This window comes from Sapajus apella, unplaced genomic scaffold, assembly GCF_009761245.1.
Source record: "Sapajus apella isolate SASKATOON/1434 unplaced genomic scaffold, GSC_monkey_1.0 scaffold12, whole genome shotgun sequence".
NCBI classification, from domain to species: Eukaryota; Metazoa; Chordata; class Mammalia; order Primates; family Cebidae; genus Sapajus; species Sapajus apella.
The window spans coordinates 6,277,589-6,303,608 of NW_022436952.1; the positions used below are offsets into that span (position 1 = coordinate 6,277,589).

The 26,020-nt window shown below is 44.5% G+C and overlaps 1 protein-coding gene and 1 non-coding gene across 2 annotated transcripts; both read right to left on the bottom strand.

The window, feature by feature from the left end:
* Nucleotides 1-800: 800 nt before the first annotated feature.
* On the bottom strand, nt 801-24,604 carry CBX1 (chromobox 1). The gene is made up of 5 exons (XM_032279872.1): nt 24,357-24,604; nt 7,520-7,696; nt 6,659-6,836; nt 5,976-6,070; nt 801-2,337 (listed from the first exon to the last, which is right to left on the bottom strand). Exons 2-5 carry the CDS (start codon nt 7,657-7,659, stop codon nt 2,193-2,195), a joined length of 558 nt encoding a protein of 185 aa, XP_032135763.1. The 5' UTR covers nt 7,660-7,696; nt 24,357-24,604; the 3' UTR covers nt 801-2,192.
* Nucleotides 13,093-13,199, bottom strand: LOC116553522. Its single transcript, XR_004269776.1, has one exon. It is a non-coding gene; the product is annotated as a U6 spliceosomal RNA (small nuclear RNA).
* Nucleotides 24,605-26,020: the final 1,416 nt, after the last annotated feature.

The following is a 26,020-nucleotide window of genomic DNA, read 5'->3' on the forward strand; positions in this document are numbered from 1 at the left end:
AACTGTTACACTGATTAGATATCAGTGGAAATGCTATTTCTGTTATAATTTTGGCTCTAGAATCACAGGCAGAAAATGTTTTAAGTCAGTGCTCAAACACAGGGCCAATGCCTAGAAAATTTTGGAGAAGTAGATTTTAGCCAAGGTCTATTACATACTAGAGGCAGCATCTAAACCTAACTCAAAAACCCATGTTTCCAAATATACCATAGTTTGGAAGTGCTACCAGGTCAGAGTGCTCAATAAACTTTCAGCAATACTGAAGACAGCATGATGGGACCATCTTTACAATCTCTGCAGCAACTGATAAATGCTCAGTATTTACTAAATTAACATGGTGAGACCACTTAAAGATTCAGGCCAGGCACTAGATTTTCAAGCCTGCAGCAGGAAATAAAACCACTCGGCTGGGCGGGGTGGCTCAAGCCTGTAATTCCAGCACTTAGGGAGGCCGAGGCGGGTGGATCACAAGGTCAAGAGATCGAGACCATCCTGGTCAACACGGTGAAACCCCGTCTCTACTAAAAATACAAAAAATTAGCTGGGCATGGTGGCGCGTGCCTGTAATCCCAGCTACTCAGGAGGCTGAGGCAGGAGAATTGCCTGAACCCAGGAGGCGGAGGTTGCGGTGAGCCGAGATCGCGCCATTGCACTCCAGCCTGGGCAACAAGAGCGAAACTCCGACTCAAAAAAAAAAAAAAAAAAAAAAAAAGAAATAAAACCACCCAAGGGAGGACGCCATTTCCAACAGGCTGAACCTATAAGGTAAGAAGGGTTCCTGGTAAGACTTAAGACAGAAATCAGGGATTATAAATCTATAGTTTTATTAAGACAAAAACTGACAGTGTAGTATGAAGTTTACATTTAAACAAAGTTTTCACAGAAATCTAACACATGCCTAAAAAGATTTTACAATGTAGCTCTAGATGCAAGTCTAGACAATATCAAGAACTGATGGATCTCATGACTCAAGACAGAGCATTTTGGGTATACTTCTTAGGATTTCTTTAAAAAAGTGTGTGTGTGTGTGTTTGTGTGTTTTAAAGTGAACCACTGCCCAGTATGAAAGTTTAATCTTCTCCTGGGACCAAGGTTTTTTAAATCACCCAACTCTTGAATCAATTCAGTGAAACTTGTGCTGTCAGTGACTGAACCCTGCCACCAATGGTTTCAGAGTTCAAACCTCAAAAAAAAAAAAAAAAAGAACGGCTCCAAGAGTTCTCCCCACTAAGAGCATAGGCCCTTGTCTTTCCCTACTGTCTTATCTCTTCTACCACCCTCTTCCTCTTCCCCAATACCTCAGCCAGTAGCTTGGATGAACAAGCTGATATTTATAATTTTGTTATTGGAAAAGAAAGGTCTTCTAATTTCAGGAATTAGCACCTCTGAGACAGAATGATCTGCTTGTACTGTATACTCTCCAATAAAAGACCTTCCCTCCTCAGTCAATTTCCATTTCCAAAATGGCAACTTTGGTAACTTATGAACTGGCTTAGTCCTTTGTGGGGAACAGCAGTAAGTTTAGGCAGGGAACACCTTGGCTTATAGGTTTCAGACATTCACAGCTTTTAAACAGTCTCTCACAGTCCTTATTTATGGTGCCAATGACATTTTTTTGAAAAGTAAAATATTCTGGACATAGAAGCGTATCATTAGTTGTCTGTTCTTTCCATTGCTTCACCATTTTCCCTTTCAGGCCCCCAAATTTAATCAAAATGATGCTACCCATCTCCCTTTCTCCCCTCCCCATCCCTCCCTCCCCAAATAATACACCAGTAATAGCCAAAAACTACACACATGCTATGCTGTAAAAATGCAGAGTTAACACTATTGGGAAGAAGGCTGTGGGTTGTGGAGATGCTCTTTGAAGATCTACAGTATTTTTTTGCTCTCCCACACACCCAATTCTGCAAGTTTTGTCCTTCATAGAAGGCCCTTTGCTTTTCTCAGCAAAGTGCAGAAAAGGTTGCCTTGAAATACTTATCCCCTTCCCCTCCACTGGGATGGGTGTGCAAACTATACAGCTTGGAACGGCTTTAAAGCACTTGGGCTGCTGCAGGGCACAGAAACTATACTGGCTCTTCAAAGGACATCTTCTCAAGCCACCTCTGTGGTGTCAAGACAAGTAGAACTCCTTCCCTTCCCACTTGAAACCCACAGTCAGATGTGACAGGGGCTGGTACTCAGGAGAGTTAATTCTTGTCATCTTTTTTGTCATCATCCTCCGAGGGGTAGGAATGCCACGTCAGCCTTTCCTCATAGAAGGATATGACAACCTGTGGGCACTTGACATTGGCTTCCTTGGCAGGGACCAGGTCAGCCTCATCAGAGTTTTTCCTGCAGAATAAAGCAAAGAGAGACTTTGAGACCAGGTGCTAGTGGTCTATCCTAAGTAGGATAAGCCAGGGGATAGAGCTTTTAAAAATAGTAATTTTAGGCTGGGCATTGTGGCTCATGCCTGTAATCCCAGCACTTTGGGAGGCAGAGGTGGGCGGATCACCTGAGGTCAGGAGTCTGAGACCAGCCTGGACAACATGGTGAAAACCCATCTTAAAAAAAATAAAAATTAAAAAATTAGTAATTTTAGAAAAATAGGCAGGGAACAATGAAAACGTAGCCTAAGCAGCATTTACTGGCAACTTTATGTCAAGTGACATCCTCAGAGATACTCTCCTATTGAAAATTCCCTCTGGGGATTTGTGTATGTCAAAAGCCAGGTCACTGGACTTAACCGATCACATCTGAACATCTGGGAAAGGCCCCCAAAAGCATGACTTTTTAGAATCTCTGAGGGAAGAGAGGCTACCTCACTATTCCAAAAGCCATATCCCAGCTGATATGAACACAAGGAGAAATCTTGGCTTTGTAATAGGATTTTTTTTTTTTTTATTTTTTTTTTTTTTTTTTTTTGAGACAGAATCTCACTCTGTCGCCCAGGCTGGAGTGCAGTGGCGCGATCTCGGCTCACCACAACCTCCACCTCCTGGGTTCAAGCAATTCTCCTGCCTCAGCCTCCCCAAGTAGCTGGGACTACAGGCGTGTGCTACCACACCTGGCTAATTTTGTATTTTTAGTAGAGACAGGGTTTTGCTGTGTTGGCCAGGCTGGTCTTGAACTCCTGACCTCAGGTGATCCACCTGCCTCAAGCTCCCAAAGTGTTGGGATTACAGGTTTGAGCCACCGTGCCCAGCCTGGAGTAGAATTAAATACCACATCTGGCATTGGCTAGAGCAAATGAAAGTGGACACTTTCTTGCATAATCATAATTACACTGACATTTCCAAATGCTATCCTTACATAACTTCCAGGTGCTTTGAAATGTTGTTTCAACACTGGGAGGCAGAAAATGAGGGGGCCATATTTTTCTGAATTTTAAAATGTTTTCAAAATTTGAAAATCATACACATTATAAGGGAATTAGGAGTAAACTCTTAGGCCGGGTGCAGTGGCTCATGCCTGTAATCCCAGCACTTTGGAGGGCCAAGGTGGGCAGGGCCAGGAGTTCAAGATCAGCTAGTTGGTCAACATGGCAAAACCCCGTTGCTGCTAAAAATACAAAAATTAGTCAGGCATGGTGGCGTGTACTTGTAATCCCAGCTACTCAGGAGGCTGAGACACAAGAATTGCTTGAACCTGGGAGGTGGAGGATGTAGTGAACAGAGGTCACCTCTCTGCACTCCAACCTGGGTGACAGGGCAAGACTCTGTCTCATTCAAAAAAAAAAAAAAAAAACTTTGATTTTTTTTTCCCAGCACCAACTTGCCGTTTTTTTCCAAAAAAAAAAATTATTTTCAGGTTATTAGGAATGTCCTAGACAGAAGCAGTAGCATAAGGCAAGCAGGAGACACCTGATGAGATCTCTGACAAAGCACCACCCAAAACCTCCAGAACCCCAACAACAGGAAACAAGAGCCACAGAGTCCCATGGAGCAGAAAAGTAAGCTGATAAAATATGTTTTTGAACAATGGATCCAGGAGAATGGGAGGGAAATGGGAATCTGAAGCATGCTGCCATTTGCTAACAGCTGAACAACACCCTCTGAGTTACATTCAGTCATTTTACTGCCCAGAAATATTTGCTACTTTGGGAAATATACAAGAATCCCTATTCTCCAGTAAAGTAACTTTTTAAAATGTACTTGGTCTTATAATCAAATCCAATTTTAACCTGTAGACAGTAGTGAGTCAGCCGGGTACAGTGGCTCACGCCTGTAATCCTAGTACTTCGGGAGGCTGAGATGGGTGGATCACCTGAGGTCGGGAGTTTGAGACCAGCCTTGGCCAACATGGTGAAACCCGATCTCAACTAAAAATACAAAAATTAGCCAGGTGAGTTGGTGGGTGCCTATAATCCCAGCTATTTGGGAGGCTGAGGCAGGAGAATCATTGAACCTGGGGTGGGGGGTGGGTGGGAGGGCAGAGGCTGCAGTGAGCCGAGCTCGAATCACTGTACTCCAGCAGCCTGGGCTAAGAAGCAAGACCCTATCTCAAAAAAAAAAAAGACAATAGTGAGTCAACCAAAGGAATGCAATCGTAAGCAATATGGAGATATTACTGTGACTTACACTGGTTGCATGCAGAAAAAGTATCTTCTAGCTAGACTGAGTAACTCATGGTATAACTTCTCCCACCCCATAAGCAGCATCTTAAAAATGAACTTTTACCCTACAGGTAAACAATAAATCAGTTAAAAGAGGGTCAAGCTCCAGTAATCGCCTAGGGAATGCATAGATTAGCTAGTTGTGACTCTGGCTTTCAGTGGTGCTGAAGTTAGGCCTCTCCAGCCATACTGTAAAGGAGAATAATTAGTACAGACAGGAGTTTCAGAGAAAGTTCTGGACTGACAAAAGGATAAAGCTCCACACACATTGTGTGTGTGTTTGTGTGTGTATATATTTCAAAAGACAAAGTTTCTAGAATGCTGCCTTCATTGGCAATGGCTTAGAATTATTCCTTCCTAACTTTAAATACAATGATTGGCTGGGCGAGGTGGCTCACGCCTGTAATCCCAAAACTTTGGGAGGCCGAGGCAGGTGGATCATAAAGTCAGGAGTTCAAGACCAGCCTGGCAAACACAGTGAAGCCCTGTCTCTACTAAAAATGCAAAAATTAGCCAGGCATGTTGGCATGTGCCTATAGTCCCAGCTATTCAGGAGGCTGAGGTGGGAGAATCGTTTAAACCCAAGAGGCAGAGGTTGCAGTGAGCTGAGACCATGCCATTGCAATCCAGCCTGGGTGACAGAACAAGACTCTTAAAAAAAACAATGACTGAGATCCACTTTGGGGGAGAAAAAAGGCATAAGCATTTTCAAAGGGAAAGAAATGGGAAGAATGGCCTTCTTTTGACAGACTAGGAAAATTATAGAGATTGCTGGGATAACTATCTTCATTAGGCTGTTTCATGGAGTATTACTATCACTGGTGTTTATACTCATAATGGAAAAAATCGGGCTTGCTCTGTGCTTGATAGCAGTTAAGGAGCCTTGCTGACCCCTGCTGGCTGATTCTGTAATTGTAGAATCTGTACAAATTGAAAGGGATCTAACAAAGGACAAAAGGAAGAATTACAAATTCTTTCCCAACCCTGATAATTAAGCAGAACTTCTGATTATGGGGCCAGCCCGATCTTTATTAAGAGGTGGTAGAAGGAGAGGGTAGTCCAATCACATTTCATTTTTCCCCCCCTTTATTTACATTAGTGAGATGTGATTCCCTCCCAAACTCTTTCCACTCTAGATTTTATTCTCCCACCTCCTAAAAATATGGGCAAAGACCTGAGATTCTTAAGGGCTCCTACCTTTAACTCATGAGTCCAAGTTGGCAGTCAGGCCGAGGGTCACTATTGAAGGACTATGCCATCTTAACAATTTCACACTTGGGTGACTGGAATTTCGAAGGTCCAGCTGTTTTCCTCTGGTATGAAACCAATGGGGAGAAGAAGAAAAACCACCACACAGGGCCACTGGCTGACTCACCATTTCATTAGGAACATGAGCTCTCCACTGGAGTCTGTAGCTCCAATAATCCGCTCCGGCTCTAAACCTCGAGCAAAGCCTCGTGGCTTTTCTGACTGTAAAAACAAGATGGGCAGAACAATTTTATCTATATGGGACTATTATCCAGACTGGAACCATTCCTGTGTCTCCGATTAATGTAACAAACTCTTTTGCCCACGTTTCACCAATACTTTGGCTCAAAGTAAGAGAGCTTTTAGAATCCTTTGGAGTGATTATTCATCAATATCTGAAGCACTTGAGATTCTCCCATATGTGAGAAGGGGCATACAGCCCAAGCAAAATCAATGTTTACAACTATCTTTTCATTCTCAAAAAACAACTTACTTTAAGTTACTGATTAAGTCAATATAGCCACCTCACACCTTTTAATGATTAAACATTGAAAACTATTTTTTACAGGAATGAATTCACTTGCCCTTATACCTGTCCGCAGCAAGTATTCCATTTACTGCTTCTGTACCATGGATAAAATGTAAGAAATCATGTGGCTTTATAAAAGTACGCTCTCACTTTGTAGGCATTAGCCTACCTAAGATTTCCGGACTAAGAGATGGCTGCTGATATCCAAGAAGCAGCAGAACAAAACTACTGACAGTAGTTTGAATTGTGGGTTAGTAAAAATTCTTAATTCTAAGCCTTACCTCTTCTTTCTTCTTCTTTGGTTTGCTCTCCTCTCCCTTATCTTCAGAATCAGAATCAGCTTTGCGCTTGCCTCCCTCCGATTTATCCGTCTCATGTGCTGTTTTCTGTGACTGCAGAAACTCGGCAATGAGGTCGGGGCAATCCAGATTCTCTTCTGGCTCCCATGTGTTGTCCTCACTGAAACCAGAGGGCACAGCAAGTCACACTTTCCACTCAAAATTACGTATACTCATACTAAGGATAATTGTTAAGGACAAGAGCTCAGATGTCCATGGAAAAGCTGAAATTTCTTGGGGAATGGGGAGGCTTTTTAATAGAAAGCTAAGAAACTTGCTTCCTTCAAAGGCAAATGACTTTTCTTTCTAAATTTAAATTGGTCTATAGCCACACACAAAACCGTTTCTCAGAGATTACTATGGTCTGGGTACGGTGGCTCATGCCTGTAGTCCCAACACTTTGGGAGGCCCAGGTCTGAGGATTGCTTGAGGCCAGGAGTTAAGAGATAAGCCTGAGCAACTAAGTGAGACGTGGTGGTGCTTGCCTGTGGTACCAGCTACTTAGAAGGCTGAGGTGGGAGGATAGCTTTAGCATGGGAGGTTGAGGCTGCAGCGAGCTGTGATTGTACCAGTGTACTCCTGCCTGGATGACAGAGTGAGACCTTGTCTCAAAAGAAAGAATTTTAAAAGAGAAGTCATTCTGCTTTGTATTATAAGCAGTAGGCCATATTCCTAATTAAACAATAAGCCATGAAGGCGCGGACTGAGCCACACTGTATCCATCACAGCACAGGAGGTCTCATACATCTCTAGACTCCTGATAAACACCTGGTGGCCACATTTACCTGTGTCGGTGAAACTTACTCTGAGAACCCCTTCCACTTTAGGAGGTACTCCACTTTGCCCTTTACCACTCGACGGTCAAGAACTTTTTCCACCACATATTCCTCTTCCTCCTCTTCTAGCACCTCCTCCACTTTCTTCTTGTTTTGTTTTTTCCCCATAGTGCCCGCCAGCTTTCTGGTATAAAGGGTGACGCTGCTAAAATGATAAAGGAAATAAAAAGGGCATTAGGGAGCACTTTTATTGGTTAGATAATATCTGGATGGTAAGAAAACCAGGGACATGACAGATGACTATAATATTGATGTTGTTTACAGTAAGTGTTATGCCTACTCTCACACTCGATACACACGTTTTCTGATATGTCCGGCCAGAAAGCTCATATAACAGTCCCAATTAATCTCACAGCAAACTTTCTTTTTTGAGAGACGGAGTCTTGCTCTGTTGCCCAGGCTGGAGTGCAGTGGTGTGATCTCAGCTCACTACAACCTCTGCCTCCTGAGTTCAAGCAATTCTCCTGTGTCAGCTTCCCAAATAGCTGGAACTACAGGCATGTACCACCATGCCCAGCTAATTTTCGTTTTTTGTTTGTTTTTATTAAAGAGGGGGTCTCACTATGTGTTGGACAGACTGGTCTCAAACTCCTGACCTCAGGTGATACGCCTGTCTCAGCCTCCCAAAGTGCTGGGATTACAGGTGTAAGCCACCAGGCCCGGCCTTCATAGCAAAGTTCTTTGTTCTTGTATATCCATTTAAAACTTTTATGTCCATTCTTTCTAATTTAAAAAGGCTCCCAATACTCCTTTTACCATAAAGCATGGTCCCAATACTCCTTTTACCATAAAGCATGGTAGCTAGGGCCAGGTGTGCTGGCCATCATCTCATCCCAGCAGATGTGACCAGCCTCGGGCACACAGTGAGACTTATCGCCACAAAAAAAAAAAAAAAATCTGTAAAGAGCATGGTTGCTAAAATAATGTATTAAATTGAAAGAAGGCCGGGTACAGTGGCTCATGCCTGTAAATTCCAGCACTTTGGGAGGCCAAGGCAGGCAGATCACTTGAGGCCAGGAGTTCGAGACCAGCCTGAAAATTAGCCAGGCATGAGCCAAGATTGCATGACTGTACTGCAGCCTGGGCAACATAGTGAGATACTGTCTAAAAAAAAAAAAAAAAAAAAAGGAAAGAAAAGCGGTCCTCCTATAAAAATGTACACATATCAAGCAAAGTTACATATTACTCTCTGACTCATACTTTCTCCTATTCCATGTTTTTCTTTTCATCAAAGTACTGGACTTGAATTTTTGACTGGAAAACAGCTTGTCCTATTAAACACCTGTTTAACTTTTTCCTTTCATATATGCATATGTAATATAATCCATTATTCTGCATGATTAAAACACCATGTTCTGAAAAGTGTTCTCTCTCTCTCTCTCTCGAGATGGAGTCTCATCCTGCCGCCCGGGCTGGAATATGGTGGCATGATCTTGGCTCACTGGAACCTCCGCTTCCTGGGTTCAAGTGATTCTCCTGACTCAATCTCCTGAGTAGCTGGGACTACAGGTGCCCACGACCACACCCGGCTACTTTTTGTATTTTTAGTAGAGACGGGATTTCACCATGTTAGCCAGGATGGTCTCAATCTCCTAATCTTGTAATTTGCCCGCCTCAGCCAACCAAAATGCTGGGATTACAGGCATGAGCCACTGTGCCCAGCGAAGTTTCCTTGTTCTTTATGCAGTCTTTCCTGAATTGAACTTAAAATTCACAAGTTTCTTGTTAACTTATTCTACTTAGTTTATTTTACAACTTTTTTCTTTTTTGAGACAGTGTCTCACTCTACTGCCTAGGTTGGAATGCAGGTGAAACAATTATGGCTCACTGCAGCTTTGAACTCTTGGGTTCAAGTGATCCTCTTGCCTCAGTCTCCTGAGTAGCTGGAACCACAGGTGTGCCTGGCTAATTTTTTAAATTTTTAGGAGACAAGTTCTCACTATATTGCCCAGGTTTGTTTCAAACTCCTGGGCTCAAGTGATACACCTCAGCCTCCCAAAGTGCTGAAATTACAGGCATGAGCCATCACACCTGACCTCCAATTTATTTCTGAAAACTAAGAAGAGTCACAAAAATGCCAGAATGACCATGAAATTCTCTAAACTGGAACTCTGCAATAATTTGGAAAACAAGTGTGGGGAAAAAAAACTGTAGTTATCAAAGACAACAGAATCTGAGTAAACAGAGGTAACATCAGATGTATTTATATAACTACATCATCAAGCTGGGTGACATCTAAGGGTTTTTCCAGTGTTAAAATTCTAGTCCCTTATAAATCTATTTTATTTAGTCCTTCATCCAAATTTGACTTTTTTGGGGGAAGGGGACAGAGTCTCCCTCTGTTGCCCAGGCTGGAACACAGTGGCACAATCTTGGCTCACCTATGCCTCTAGGGTTCAAGCGATTCTCATACCTCAGCTTCCTGAGTAGCTGGGACTACACGCACCTGCCACCATGCCCGGTTGATTTTTTTATATTTGGTAGAGATGGGGTTCAGCATGTTGCCCAGGCTGGTCCTGACCTCAAGTGATCTGCCCACTTCAGTTTCCCAAAATACTAGAATTAACAGGGGTTAGCTACAGTGCCAGACCCAATTGACTTCCGACAGACGTAAAGCCTCTTATGATTACAAATTTTTGTCAGTAGATGGCGCTATATCAATGAAACAAAACATCATCAAAACTGGTCAAAATATAAAAATGGATGTATCACAGTTGCCCAGAATGAAATACAAAGAATTAACTGGATGGCAGATAATCCAAGACAAGGAAGAAAGAGTTACTTCTCTGCTTGAGTTTAAGATAATACCAATTTGAGGTTAAACTGATTATTCCTAGCATCCTTAAGAAAGGAAGCTTACTTAACAAAAGCATAAAGTTTTCTTTCTTTCTTTCTTTTTTCTTTGAGATGGAGTCTCACTCTGTCGCCAGGCTGGAGTACAGTGGCATGTTCTCGGCTCACTGCAACCTCCGCCTCCCAGGTTCAGGTGATTCTCCTGCCTCAGCCTCCCGAGTAGCTGGGACTACAGGTGTGTGCCATCACACCCAGCTAATTTTTGCATTTTTAGTAGAGATGGGGTTTCACCATGTTGGCCAGGGTGGTCTCGATCTCTTCATCTTGTGATCTGCCTGCCTCGACCTCCCAAAGTGCTGAGATTACAGGCATGAGCCACCGCACCTGGCCAGCAGAAACTTTTCTAAACACTTTAAAACTGGCATGTATAGACAGAATTTAGAAAGAGTCCATCAGCCAGGCGCGGTGGGCGGATCACAAGGTCAAGAGATTGAGACCATCCTGCCAACATGGTGAAACCCCGTCTCTACTAAAAATACAAAACTTAGTTGGGTATAGTGGTGTGCACCTGTAGTCCCACCTACTTGGGAGGCTGAGGCAGGAGAATCACTTGAACCTGGGAGGCAGCAGTTGCAGTGATCCGAGGATCGTGCCACTGCACTCCAGCCTGGGGACAGAGTAAGATTCCATCTCAAAAAAAAAAAAAAAAAAAAAAAACACACACACACACACACAAAACGAACTAGCAGCTAGCCACAAACCTACAGGGAAAACTCCCTCCATCCTGTACAAGGAAGGGAAGAAGAGACAGGTCTCTTCAGATGACTCCTCCCTACAATTGTCAGTAAGAAAGTGACTGGTAATGATACCTCTCAGAAAAGACCTTGAAAGGTATGGCTTTGTTAAAAAAACCAATGATTTTTAATTGGTTTCTGGAATATGAAGGTATTGTTTATTAAATCTGCAGACAGAAACAAAGCTGGGTTTTAATGCCCCAGCAGTCTCTGAGTATTTTAAATTGACAAGTGCTAGATAGCGTGGAATTTTTGAAGTTAAACATCTAGCAATTAGACTACAGAGGGAACTACTGAGAAAATGTCAATTCAGCAGTTTGAGAACAGCCTGGCCAACATGGCAAAACCATGACTCTACTAAAAATACAAAAAAATTAGCCAGTCAGGCCGGGCACAGTGGCTCTCACACCTGTAATCCCAGTACTTTGGGAGGCTGAGGCTGAGGCCAAGGTGGGTGGATCACCTGATGTGGGAGTTCGAGATCAGCCTGACCAACATGGTGACACCCCATGTCTTATACTAAAACTACAAAATTAGCTGGGCATGGTGACGCATGCCTGTAATCCCAGCTACTTGGAGGCTAAGGCAGGAGAATCGCTTGAACCCGGGAGGTGGAGGTTGTAGTGAGCTGAGATGGTGTCATTGCACTCCAGCCTGGGCAACAAGAGTGAAACTCCATCTCAAAAAATAATAATAAAATAAAAATTAGGCAGTTGTGGTCGCACACGCCTATAGTTCCAGCTACTCAAGAGGCTAAGGTACAAGAATCACTTGAACCCAGGCAGCAGACGTTGGCAGTGAGCCAAAATCGCGCCACTGCACTGCACCGCACCCTGGGTGACAGAATAAGACTCTGTCTCAATTAAAAACAAAACAAAAAAAACCCCCAAATTTGATTATAGTACCCCGATGAATCCAGGAATAGTGTAAATCTCAATCAAGAGTAATTAATTCACATTTCTTTTGAGAGAAAGAGTACTGTTGTGATTTTCCTCACCCACCCTCTACCCGAGGAGCTGAAAAATGTAACGGAACAATGCTACTTTACTGCAGGAGGCAGTAACATTAACAGTCACAGGCTTAGGCGTTTCATTTTGTATTTAAATAGTTTGTACTGTGAAAGGGTATGAGAAGCCTTCGAGAAGCCTGTGTGGGCACAGCTCTTGGCTGCCACTATAAATGTGAACTATGAAGTGCTATGCTAGCTACTTCCACGATTCTGATTTCTTGCCAGTTTGAAAAATTATAAATATGAGGCCAAGGTAACAGCTACAGACCCAAGAAAACAAACCAGTAGGGTTTCTAGCTAAATGCTAATGTGAAGCATTTAAAATGTTGGTCAGGGCCAGCTGCAGTGGCTCACACTTGTAATCCCAGCACTTTGGAGGGCAAAGGCGGGTGGATCATGAGGTCAAGAGATTGAGACCATACTGGCCAACATGATGAAACCCCATGTCTCTACTAAAAACACAAAAATCAGCTCAGCTGGACATGGTGGAGTGCATCTGTAGTCCTAGCTACTCAGCAGGCTGAGGCAGAAGAATTACTTGAACCCAGAAGGTGGAGGTTGCAGTGAGCCAAGATCGTGCCACTGCACTTCCAGCCTGGTGAGAAAGAGACTCTGTCTCAAAAAGTAAAAATAAAATAAAATGTTGGTCAGGGCCAGGTGCAGTGGCTCACACACACCTGTAATCTCAGCACTTTGGGAGGCTGAGGCCGGCAGATCACCTGAGGTTGGGAGTTTGAGATCAGCCTGACCAACATGGAGAAACCCCATCTCTACTATAAATACAAAAAATTAACTGGGCATGGTGGTACATGCCTGTAATCCCAGCTATTTGGGAGGCTAAGGCAGAAGAATCGCTTAAACCTGGGAGGCAGAGGTTGTGGTGAGCCGAGATTGCGCCATTGCACTCCAGTCTGGGCAACAAGAGCAAAACTCTGCCTCAAAAAAATATATATGGACTACTTTTTGAATTTGCATGTCATCCTTGCGCAGGGGCCATGCTAATCTTCTTTGTGTTATTCCAGTTTTAGTACATGTGCTGCCTAAGCAAGCACCAGTTTATCTTTTTATATAATACAATGTGTCTTTGACATTCCATAAAGATGTCCATTCCTAACAGCTGCCATAGTATTCCACTGTATCGTTTTCTTTATTATTGAGAAGAATGCTGTTTTGACCATGGCATCTGTATCTTTTAAGGCTCCACAGGTGATTTTGATTAACATTCTTGGATAAAAGGCACTGCTATAAGAGTACTGGCAGAAACCATATTCCTCAAGTGAAATTACACACATTATTGCAGACATAACTGACTTCTCATAGTTCACTAGAAACTATGAGAAGTAACAGGTATGCAAATAAACATTTTATTTTCTCCATCACATTTAGAATAACAATGGAGCAGTATGGAAAGTAACAACTGGTGTCCTTGAAAACAAAACCTTCCTTATATCACATCAACACCATCCAGTCTAAACCTTTGTTATACAGCAATGAAATTGGAAGAGCACTGCTTTAAAGATCCTCAGTGTCCCTTTCACCAGAAGAAAGGTAACAGGAGCACCAGAAGCATGATTACGGTCCTGTGTGGTCTGCTTCCCAATGAAAGACCTGTTTAACCAAATATCAGGATAACAAGCAAAACACAACTGGTATGATTCCAAGCCTTGGACTTCAATATCTTTCACTTCTCTGACCTCTCAACTTTATGCCTATAGGTAGTCACATATAGTTGCTGCATAATTCAGTTTCTTCATCTGTAAAACAGATTTAATGGCCCTCATGGGATAACTGAGAGGTTAGCTTTTATGATCCCTGGCTTTAATTATCTATTTATATATTTGCACTTACACTCTGCTTCTTCATTATATACTGTTTTAAGCCTAAGGATAGCTCTCTGAAACCCAGTGCACTGAGAAAACTCAATGAGAAACAATATTTTTCTCCTATAGATATGACTGAAATTCACGACTCAGTTTCTCCAAACACAGAGCAGTTCCAGAAAACACTCAAGAAGAACCCAGATATGGCTACTATCACGAACTACAAAACAGAGAAACCAAGATCTTATTTCTGGAGGACTGAGACAGAAGAGCTGCTAGAAACAGAAATTACATTACATATACCTAAAGTGTAGAATTTCTTGTGCTTTTCCATTTATCTAGCCAAGGGAGGAGAATAAAGTCACAAAGTTCATGTAATAAATGGCAAAAGGAGGCCGGACATAGTGGCTCATGCCGTAGTGTAATCCCAGCACTTTGGAAGGCTGAAGCGGGCGGATCACCTGAGGTCAGGAGTTTGAGACCAGCCTGATCAACATGGTGAAACCCCATCTCTACTAAAAATGCAAAATTAGCTAGGCGTGGTGACAAATGCCTGTAATCCCAGCTACTTGGGAGGCTGAGGCAGGAGAACTACTTGAACCCGGGAGGCGGAGGTTGCTTTATCAATCACAATTACCCTTTGCCCAACTTTTCACTTAACCCATTTCCTTAGCTTAAATGTCACTTCCTTAGAGGCCCTTCCCTGAAGCCCCAGACTAGGTTAACTCTGTATGAACATGCTCCTATAGTATTCATTCATGTAACAATTATCTACTGGGCACCTAACGTGTGAGGTGCTGAAAAATCAGGTGGACAAGACAGGCAAAATCCTTGATCTCTTAAATCTTATTATTCTAGTGGGGACAAGTGAGTCAGCATTACTGAGGGTCTGCACACATGTATTTGCAAAGCATGGCACAGACAACAAACAAGAAAATATTACTGATAAATATTACAAAGCAAATCTCTTTAGAATAACATTTAAACAGAAACTTGAACTACAAGGAAACAACTCAGTCAAAATGAGAAAAGCACTCCCAAGTTTAGGGAATAGTTGGTTTGAAAGTCCTAAAGTGGCTGGGCACTGTGGCTCACGCCTGTAATCCCAGCTCTTTGGGAGGCCGAGGCAGGCGGATCACGAGGTCAGGAGATCGGGACCAGCCTGGGCCAACAGGGTGAAACTCTGTCTCTACTAAAGATACAAAAATTAGCTGGGTGTGGTGGTGAGTGCTTGTAATCCCAGCTACTTAGAAGGCTGAGGCAGGAGAATTGCTTGAACCCTGGAGATGGAGACTGCAGTGAGCCAAGGTCGCACTGCACTCCAGCCTGGTGACAATGAGCTTGACTAGAGTGAGGGAATGACAGGCAGGGACAAGATGACAATTATTTTGCATATCACTGCTTGCTTCATTCCTTTTTTCATCTAGTTCTTTTTGCCATTCCATTTTCTTTCCTCCTCTTTTACCTCTAGTTTAGGTTGAAGATCTAGTCAATTAATGGTTATCAAAGTTTATAACTGCAGATCTTCTAGTTTTTTTTTTTTTTTTTTTTTTTTTGAGATGCAGTTTCACTCCTGTCACCCAGGCTGGAGCGAAGTGGCGCGATCTCAGCTTACAACTTCTGCCTCCAGGTTTGAAGCAATTCTGTCTTAGCCCTGATGAGTAGCTGGGATTACAGGTGTGTGCCACCATGCCTGGCTAAATTTTTTGATTTTTATAAGAGATGGGGTTTCACCTAGACTGCTCTTGAACTCCTGCCCTCAGGTGATCCACTCGCCTTGGCCTCCCAAAGTGCTGGGATTACAGGGGTGAGCCACTGAGCCCAGCCAGATCGTCTAGCTTTTAATAAAATCTATTGGTGGGCAAGGTGGCTCACGCCTGTAATCCCAGCACTTTGGGAGGCTGAGGCTGACAAATCACGAAATTAGGGGATCGAGAAGATCCTGGTCAACACGGTGAAACTCTGTCTCTACTAAAAACACAAAAATTAACTGGGTGTGGTGGAACACACCTGTGGTACCAGCTACTTGGGAGGCTGAGGCAGAAGAATCACTTAAACCCAGGAATGGAAGTTGCAATGAGCCAAGATCATGCCACTGCAATCCAGCCTGGTAACCGAGCAAGACTCCATCTCAAAAACAAAAAATAGGCTCACACCTGTAATCCCAGCATTTTGGGAGGCCGAGGCATGCAGATCACCTGAGGTCAGGAGTTCGAAATCAGCCTGGCCAACATGGTTAAACCCTGTCTCTATATAAAAAAAAATAATAAATTAAAAATAAATAAAGATTAATTAGGCTGGACTGGTTGTAAAAATACAACAAGAATGAAACTCTGTTACAAAAAAAAAATATATATATATATATATTTTTTTTTTTTTGAGATGGAGTCTTGCTGTGTCATCCAGGCTGGAGTTGCAATGGCTCGATCTCAGCTCACTGCAACATCCACCTCCCAGGTTCAAGCAATTCTCCTGCCTCAGCCTCCCAAATAGCTGGGACTACAGGCGCCCGCCACCACGCCCAGCTAATTTTCGTATTTTTTTTTTTTGTAAAAAATGCTTCACTCATGTTACCCAGGCTGGAGTGCAATGGCGCGATCTCGGCTCACCGCAACCTCCGCCTCCTGGGTTCAGGCAATTCTCCTGCCTCAGCCTCCTGAGTAGCTGGGATTACAGGCACGCGCCACCATGCCCAGCTAATTTTTTGTAGTTTTAGTAGAGACGGGGTTTCACCATGTTGACCAGGATGGTCTCGATCTCTTGACCAAGTGATCCACCCGCCTCGGCCTCCCAAAGTGCTGGGATTACAGGCTTGAGCCACCGCGCCCGGCCCTAATTTTCGTATTTTTAGTAGAGACAGGGTTTCACCATGTTGGCCAAGCTGGTCTCAAACTTCTGACATCAGGTGATCTGCCCACCTTGGCCTCCCAAAGTACTAGGATTACAGGTGTCAATTAAATTTTTAAAAAAATAAATAAAAACAATGAGTTGTGATCATGCCACTGCACTCTAACCTGAGTGACAGACTGAGACACTGTCTAAAAGAAAAAAATCAAATCATCAAGCATTTATTAATACCAAAAACCTGAGTGAACTATGTGGTAACCAACTCACCCTTGTTAAAGCACTGGAAGTTCTACCACATCACAATGACTCCCTCAAATCCAGGCAAATGGGGCCATTTGATCACAATGGCGGAATATGTAGACACATAAGTACAGGCTTTTCAGAAGCTCTTGAGGACAAATAATAACATAATGGTAACAAGTAATGCGTATAAAGTCACTTAATTCTTACAACACTCATATTAAGCCCATCTCACAAATGAGGAAACTAAGGTTTACTGAAACAAAGAAAAACCTCCCAAATTCCCCAATAGTAAGATACAGACAAGGCTGGGCGGGATGGCTCACGCCTGTAATCCCAGCACTTTGGGACGCTGAGGTGGGCAGATCACCTGAGTTCAGGAGTTCAAGACCAGCCTGGTCAACATGGTGAAACCCCATCTCTACTAAAAAAAATACAAAAATTGCTGGGCACAGTGGCTCACGCCTGTAATCCCAGCACTTTGGGAGGCTGAGGCAGTTGGATCACCTGAGGTCAGGAGTTTGAGACCAGCCTGACCAACATAGAGAAACCCCATCTCTACCAAAAATACAAATATTAGTCAGGTGTGGTGGTGGGCGCCTGTAGTTCCAGCTACTCAGGAGGCTGAGGCAGGAGAATCGCTTGAATCCAGGAGGCAGAAGTTACAATGAGCCAAGATCACATCATTGCACTGCAGCCTGGGCAACAAGAGGGAAACGCAGTTTCAAAACAAAACAAAACAAAACAAAAATTAGTTGGGCATGGTGGCAGGGAGAATTGCTTGAACCCAGGAGGCAGAGGTTGCAGTGAGCCCAGATCATGCCACTGCATTCCAGCCTGGGCGACTCCCTCTCAAAAAAAAAAAAAAAAGAGAGAGAGAAGACAGGTCGGAAAAAAAAAAAAAAAAAAAAAAGGTAAACAATGCAAGTTCAAGTTAGAGTCCAAAATGACAAGCATACATAATTACCAAAAGCAGTATATGCAATAAAAAAGTAGCCACTAAGCACTACAGGAAGTTGGGAGGAAGAACTGGCTAGGGTGTTTAGGAAAGGTTTTGAAAATCTGGGATTGAAACCAGGTTCTACCAGCATTTGAAAAGGTGGAATGGTACAGCAATTTGGCTTCAGATACTGTTGTAAACAAAAGCAATGTGCCACATATAAACCAGTTTGAGCTGGAACCAACAGAATAGGAAATAATTTCTACCAGGTTTCCTTCCACTTAAAACAAAGGCCAAAGTCCTCAGTGTAACACTTTCTTTGGTTCCAGCCATTCCAGACTAATTATGTCCCTTCTTCCATCACAAAAGTTACATTCCCATCAAAGACTATAACCTGGGCCATAACCTGAACACATCCTATGTTTCCTCTATAGCTTTGCTCATCTATTAACAAGTGTGGGCTTAGGCAGGGCGCAGTGGCTCACGCCTGTAATCCCAGCACACTGGGAGGCTGAGGTGGTCAAATCACCTGAGGTTGGGCATTTAAGACCAGCCTGACCAACATGGAGAAACCTCCTCGTTACTGTAAAGACACAAAATTAGCCGGGGGAGGGGACGCAAGTCTGTAAATCTCAGCTACTCGGGAGGCTGAGGCAGGAGAATCGCTTGAACCTGGGAGGTGGAGATTGTGGCGAGCCAAGATTGCGCCGTTGCACTCCAGCCTGTGCAACAAGAGCAAAACTCCATCTCAAAAAAAATAAAAGTGTGGGCTTGGCAGGGTGCAGTGGCTCATGGTTGTAATCCCAGCACTTTGGGAGGCCAAGGCAGGTGGATCACTTGTGGTCAGGAGTTCGAGACCAGCCTGGCTAACATGGTGAAACCCCATTCTAGTTAAAATACAAAAATTAGCCAGTTGCGATGGCACGTACCTGTAATCCCAGCTACTTGGGAGGCCAAGGCAGGAGAATTCCTTGAACCTGGGAGTTGGAGGTTGCAGTGAGCCAAGATTGTGTCACTGCACTCCAGCCTGGGAGACAAAACAAGACTCTGTCTCCAAAAAAAAAAAAACAAGAAAAAAAAAAAAAAAAAAAAACCAGTGTGGGCTGGGCACTGTGGCTCACACCTATAATCTCAGTACTTTGGGAGGCTGAGATGGGTGGATCGCTTGAAGCCAGGAGTTTGAGACCAGCCCAACAACATGGTGAAACCCTGCGTCTTCTAAAAATGCAAAAAAATAAAAAGTAAAAAATAAAAAATTAGCCAGCATGGTGCAACTGTAGTCCCAGCTACTGAGAAGGCTAAGGTATGAGAATTGCCTGAACCCAGAAAATGGAGTTAGGATGTAGTGTGCTGAGATCACGCCACTGTACTCCAGCCTGGGCAACAGAGCAAGACTGTCTCAAAGAGGAAAAAAAAAAGTGTGCTCCTGGATGGGCTCAGTGGCTCATGCCTATAATCCCAGCACTGTGGGAAGCCAAGGTGGGTAAATCACTTGAGGCCAGGAGTTCAAGACCAGCCTGGCCAACATGGTGAAACCCTGTCTTCTACTAAAAATATAAAAATTAGCCAGGTGTGGTGGTTCATGCCTGTAATCCCAGCTACTTAGGAGGCTAAGACATGAGAATTACCAGAACCAGTCAGGCAGAGGTTGCAGTGAGCCGAGATCATGCCACCGCACTCCAATCTGGGTGACAGAGAGAGACTTGTCTCAAAACAGACAAACAAACACAAAAACCCACCACAATGGGCTGGGTGCAGTGGCTCATGCCTGTAATCCCAGTGCTTTTGGAGGCTGAGGTGGGAGGATTACTTGAGGCCAGGAGTTTGAAGCCAGCCTGGGCAACACAGTGAGTCCCTGCCTCTATTTATATAAGAAAAATAAAAACAAAAATTCAAAAAACACCACCACAGGTTGGGCATGATGGCTCACACCTGTAATACCTGCACTTTGGGAAGCTGAGGTGGGTGGATCACCTGAGGTCAGGAGGTAGAGACCAACCTGGCCAACATGATGAAACCCATCTTTCTTAAAAAAGAAATATAAAAAATCAGCCAGGCATAGTGGCAGGCACCTGTAATAGCGGCTACTCAGGAGGCCTGAGGCAGGAGAATCACTTGAACCTGGGAGGCAGAGGTTGCAGTGAGCTGAGACTGTGCTACTGCACTCCAGCCTGAGCAACAAGAGCGAAACTCCATCTCAAAAAAAAAAAAAAAAAAAAAAAATCCACCACATTGTACCCCCATGAAGATACACCATATTCTTATTTGTCAGTGAAAAATTAATACTACAGGCCGGGAGTGGTAGCTGGCACCTGTAATCCCAGCACTTTGGGAGGCCAAGGAGGGCGGATCACCTGAGGTCAGGAGTTCAAGACCAGCCCAACCAACATGGCAAGACCTCATCTCCACTAAAAATACAAAAATTAGCCAGGCATTGTGGCGGGCACCTGTAGTCCCAGCTACTCTGGAGGCTGAGGCAGAAAGATGGCTTGAACCTGGGAGGCAGAGGTTGCAGTGAGCTGAGATGACACCACTGTACTCCAGCTTGGGCAACAGAGTAAGACTCTGTCTCAATAACAATAATAATAATAATAATAATAATACCACCACAGTTCTGTTAGGCCCTCAAAGTGTCAACTATTATTTTAAAAGGCATATTTTCACAAATTATGTCGCCCCCTTCTGGTCATCAAAGTATAAATGCTAAAAGCAGGAAAGATTTAATACAAATTATTCCATGCAAATACTGACAGAATCTAAATTTTGTCCATATTTGAGTAACTTCACCAATTAACCTTGGAAAGGTTATACAATTTTTCTGTTTTGTTTTTTTTAAATTTTTAATTTGAGACAGTTTCACTCTGTTGCCCAGGCTGGAGTGCAATGGGGGCGATCTTGGATCAGTACAACTTCCACCCCCCAGGGTTCTAGCGATTTTCCTACCTCAGCCTCCCAAGTAGCTGGGATTACAGGCACCCACCACCATGCCCAGCTTGTATTTTTTATTCTTTTAGACAGAGTCTTGCCCTGTCGCCTGGTGCCAGGCTGGAGTGCAGTGGGGCAATCTTGGCTCACTGCAACCTCTGCCTCCCAGATTTAAGCAATTCTCCTACCTCAGCCTCCCAAGTAGCTGGGACTACAGGCATGCGCCACACACCCAGCTAACTTTTGTATTTTAGTAGAGACGGGGTTTCACTATGTTGGCCAGGATGGTCTCGATCTCTTGACCTCCTGATCTGCCAGCCCTGGCCTCCCAAAGTGCTAGGATTACAGGTGTGAGCCACTGTACCGGCCATTTTTTTGTATTTTTAGTAGAGATGGGGTTCCATCATGTTGGCCAGGCTGGTCTTAAACTCCTGACCTCAGGTGATCCACCTGCCTTGGCCTCCCAAAATCCTGGGATTACAGGCATAAGCCTACCGCGCCAGGTGCTATTCAGTTTTTCAACAGACATCACTACTGGTATATTATTACTCAGGTCAATACAAAGGACACGAAGATTTTTCAAGATTCTTTTAAAACAGATATATTCAAGCTATTTTGCTTGCTGATGAAACCCAGAATCTGAGGTCTAAGTTATTTAAAATGGCCAACAGCACAGTCTGTATACCTTTACTATATTTAGTACCAGAGTGAGTACAAAACTGAGGCTAACCAGTCTGGGCAACAGAGACTCTGTCTCTACAAAAAAAGAAGCCATGCGTGGTGGAATGAGCCTGTAGTCCTAGCTACTCAAGAGGCTGTGGTGGGAGGATTGCTTGTCTCCAGGAGGTTGAGGCTGCAATTAGCCATGATACCACCACTGCACTCCAGCCTGGCAACAGAGTGAGACCCTGTCTAAAAAAACAAAAACAAAGACAACAAAAGAAACTGATGCTAAGACAAGCATGGCAAATACAACAGTTTAACTCTGCCAAATGTCACAGATAATAAGACAAGCAAACTACTAAATACATAAATGCACATTAATTTGGCTAACACAGAGTTCTCAGAATGAATCTCAAAGCCCCCCTATTCATTCATTCATCAACAATCTGAACAGCTTACTATGTGGCAGGCACTGATGAACAAGAGGTATGGCCCCATTTTATGGGAGTCCATAAACTAGCAATTAGCCTTCTACCCCAAAAACTCTTCATGGAAAGAACCTATGAAGTGAAAATCTACCAAATCTAATGGAAAATCTTTTGTACCACCACAGATAGGATATTTTTTAAAAAGGGAGGTTTTGCTGGATAAACCACTAGAGGATGCCAAAATTTAAGGAATTCTTTTCAAATGGTGTGAACAACAAAAAGAAACATTTTCCTAGTCCTTAAAATGGGCACAAGAATGATTGCTTCTTTTCTTTAGAGATATGGTTTGTAAGTTGTAGGTATCCTGTATTCAGAAATGCAGAAGACTAGGGTACCTTGCTTGGTCTCCTTTAATATAGAAGCTACAAGCACTAGGCTTCTATTTACATTCAAAACTATTTTTTTTTTTTTTTTTTTTTTGAGACAGAGTCTCCCTCTCTTGCCAGGCTGGAGTGCAGTGGTGCCATCTCATCTCACTGTAACCTCCGCCTCGGGTTCGAGCTATTTTCCTGCCTCAGCCACCCGAAGAACTGAGACTACAGGTGTGTGCCACTACACCTGCCGAATTTTGCTATTTTTAGTAGAGACGGGGTTTCACCATGTTGGCCAGGCTGGTCTCAAACTCCTGACATCAGGTGATCAGCCCACCTCAGCCTCTAAAAGTACTGGGATGACAGGCGTGAGCCACCACCCCCGGCCCCATTATTTACATTTTTAAAGAAAAATAATTTAGAATAACATCAGCCATTGAAGAAAAATATCACCACAGGGAAAATAGTAAATGACTTCAGGTCCTCCACTGCCCTGAAGCTTCATTAAGGTGCAACTGGTTTCAATACAAGGGCTTTTCAATCACACCACTTTCCTATAAAAGTCTATAAGGCACCTAAGGAGGAACATCGGACTGGCATTAATTTCCCCATTGTATTCCTGAATCTATTCCAAAGCCTTGGACCTTTCACAATTTTTCCAAACTGCTGGTGTGATTCTTAACACAATTGAGGAGGCTACTTTACCCTAGACTAGAGGTTCTAGTATAACAGATTATAGCTATCTTTTCGTAAATTCCACCTCAACTGACTTAAACCAACACAAGTCTAAATGTAACATCAATTCATGAAAAACTCTCATCTGAAGAGTTGAAAAAGAGGTAAAATGCTGCTCACTCTGTATTCAAAGTTTCCAACAAGGTAAACCTGGCTTAAAAAACAAAAGGACCCAAGAAACAAGTATTATCTCACAATCTCACATACTTGCTCTTCCTGTCTCCCAGTTTCTCCCATTTCACACGATGTCATGACTACCTCACTCCATTCCTTAACTGTTAACTCATCTACGCATGTTTACAATTTTATCACCTTTGTGAGACCAGTAACGATCCCAGACAAAAACTTATGGAACTAATTTTGAATCAAGGCAAGAGCTGCGCTTGGACTTTTTTAGCTCCCCAAAGGAATCATGGAGCCAAGGTAGCAGGAAACCTGGAAAAGTGAAGAAAGCGTATTCAATCCTTTCTTCACATATTATTTTACAGCCTCCCCACTGTAAGGACCCATCAGGAAGCCAGGGCGGCCTGCTTTCCCCTTTTCTCTTACACACCTTACAGAAATATTCTCGGGATCTCCGCCCTACTTATCCTAACAGCTCCGCCCCCTCCAGAGCCAGGCCCAGCAAACGCTTGCCCCTCCCCCTCCGTGCCCCCTTTCCCAATTTATTCCATCTCCTCCCCCAGTGGGCACGCTTTGTGCAGCCCAGGGCCCTCTTTCAATTCACTCCAAGTTACTCCTCCGTAGTCCTGCAAAGCCAGGTTTCTCTGGCAGCCCCGACGGGACCCGGGGTCCTCCGATTACAGTTACAAACCTCGGGTCTCGCGGTCGTCAGCTCCTCCTCACACCTATCCAAGCCTCAAGCCCGTCCCCTTCCCAATCTTGTAAAGTGTTTTCTCTCCAGTCCTATCCCGCAGCCGCCCATCTAACCCAAGCAGCTTTGTCCCGGACCACCCGGGCCCGGAAAAACTGCCCCCAAGTGCTCGGCCCACCCTGAAGAGCTTCGGTCTCTGGCTCAGGATTCGCGCCCCGCCCTCTCCATCCTTCTCGCAGATGGCAACGACGCCTCAGGGCCAGGCGGAGAGCTCAGCGCGGGAAGTGGAAAAACAGGACGCTGGACCCCGGCGCGCTCGCCGCTCCTAACCTCTGCCTCGAGAGCGCGGGCCCCCACGCAGGGCTCCCGCCGACGCCGCCACCGTGCCCCCTCCCCCAGCTCTCCCGCCTCCAGCGGGCTCCTCACCTCAAAGCAGCGCCCAAGAGCCAGAGAGGAATCGGTGCTGCGCTACTGGCGCGTCGCGTCGGGTCGGCCGGGGGAGTGGCGCCCAGGAAGGCAGCAAGCCCGGTGGCCGCAATGGAGCACCTCACTGGAGCGGCGTACTGCAGGCCCCGGCCAACGGCCCTCCCCTCAACCGAACAAAAGAGCCTCGCACTCTGCGCTGCCCGCCGCCCGCACCGCGCAGGCGCGGCGACCCGCCGCACGGCACCATGGTCCTTGGATCAGTTCCAGACTACGAGACCCGAAGTGCCGCGCGCTGCGCACGCACAGTAGGCGAGGGTGGCAGGGACTTCGAGTTTTTAAACTGTAACGGCGGAGCGACTGCAGCGTTGAGCGTTGTAACCTAGAAAATTAGAACATAATTTTTTTTTTTTTTTTGAGACGGAGTCTCGCTCTGTCCCCAGGTTGGAGTGCAGTGGCGCGATCTTGGCTCACTGCAACCTCCGCCTCCCAGGTTCAAGCAATTCTCCTGCCTCAGCCTCCCTAGTAGCTGGGACTGCAGGCACGCGCCACCACACCTAGCTAATTTTTTGTATTTTTTAGTAGAGACGGGGTTTCATCATGTTGGCCAGGATGGTCTCGATCTCTTGACCTCGTGATCCGCCCGCCTCGGCCTTCCAAAATGCTGGGATTACAGGCATGAGCCACTGCGCCCGACCAGAACATATGATTTTCATAAGCGAGCCCTTTATGCTTGGCCCGAAAAATCAATCACTTCTGGACAGTTCTGTAATTCACATCCTCGAAATTTTTGAATCTTATGTTCTTCACCAGAACTTTATCATATCTCCGTCTCCTCAAATTTCCAACCATTTCTGTAGTCCTCAATCTCTGCCTCCTCAAATCTCTGCAAAACTCCTCTTAAGGCCGAGTGCGGTGGCTCAAGCCTCTAATCCCAACATTTTGGGAGGCCGAGGTGGGTGGATCACCTGAGGCCAGGTGAGACTGAGGCAGGAGAATTGCTTGAACCTAGGAGGCCGAGGTTGCAGTGAGCCGAGATCGCACCATTGCACTCCAGCCTGGGCAACGAACAAAACTCCGTCTAAAAAAAAAACCTACTCAGTGTTAAGATTAATTCCCCTGGCTGGGTGCGGTGGCTCACTCCTGTAATCCCAGCACTTTGGGAGGCCAAGGTCGGTGATCACCAGATCAGGAGTTCAAGACCAGCCTGACCAAGATGGTGAAATCCTGTCTCTACCAAAAATACAAAAATTAGCTGGGCATGGTGGTGGGTGCCTGTAATCCCAGCTACTTGGTTGGCTGAGGCAGACAATTGCTTGAATCCGGGAGGTGGAGGTTGCAGTGAGCCAAGATCATGCCACTGCCCTCCAGCCTGGGTGGCAGAGTGACACTTTGTCTCAAAAAAAAAAAAAAAAGAAAAAGAAAAAAGATTAATTCCCCTTTGAAGCCTTCCCTGATTCCCTAGAGTAGGTTAGGTCCCCTGTAGGTGTCTAGCTTCCTGAATTTCCACCTATTCATTGGCTGCACCACGAAAATGTCCCCTTTTTCATTGGCATTAGTGCTGACCCCTTAACCTCCATGAGCACCTTTCACCCAGTCATCCCAAAGAAACACACAATTAGGAAAAAACCTTGTTTGTTATCGTTTGAGATGTGTTCTGGCTTTTC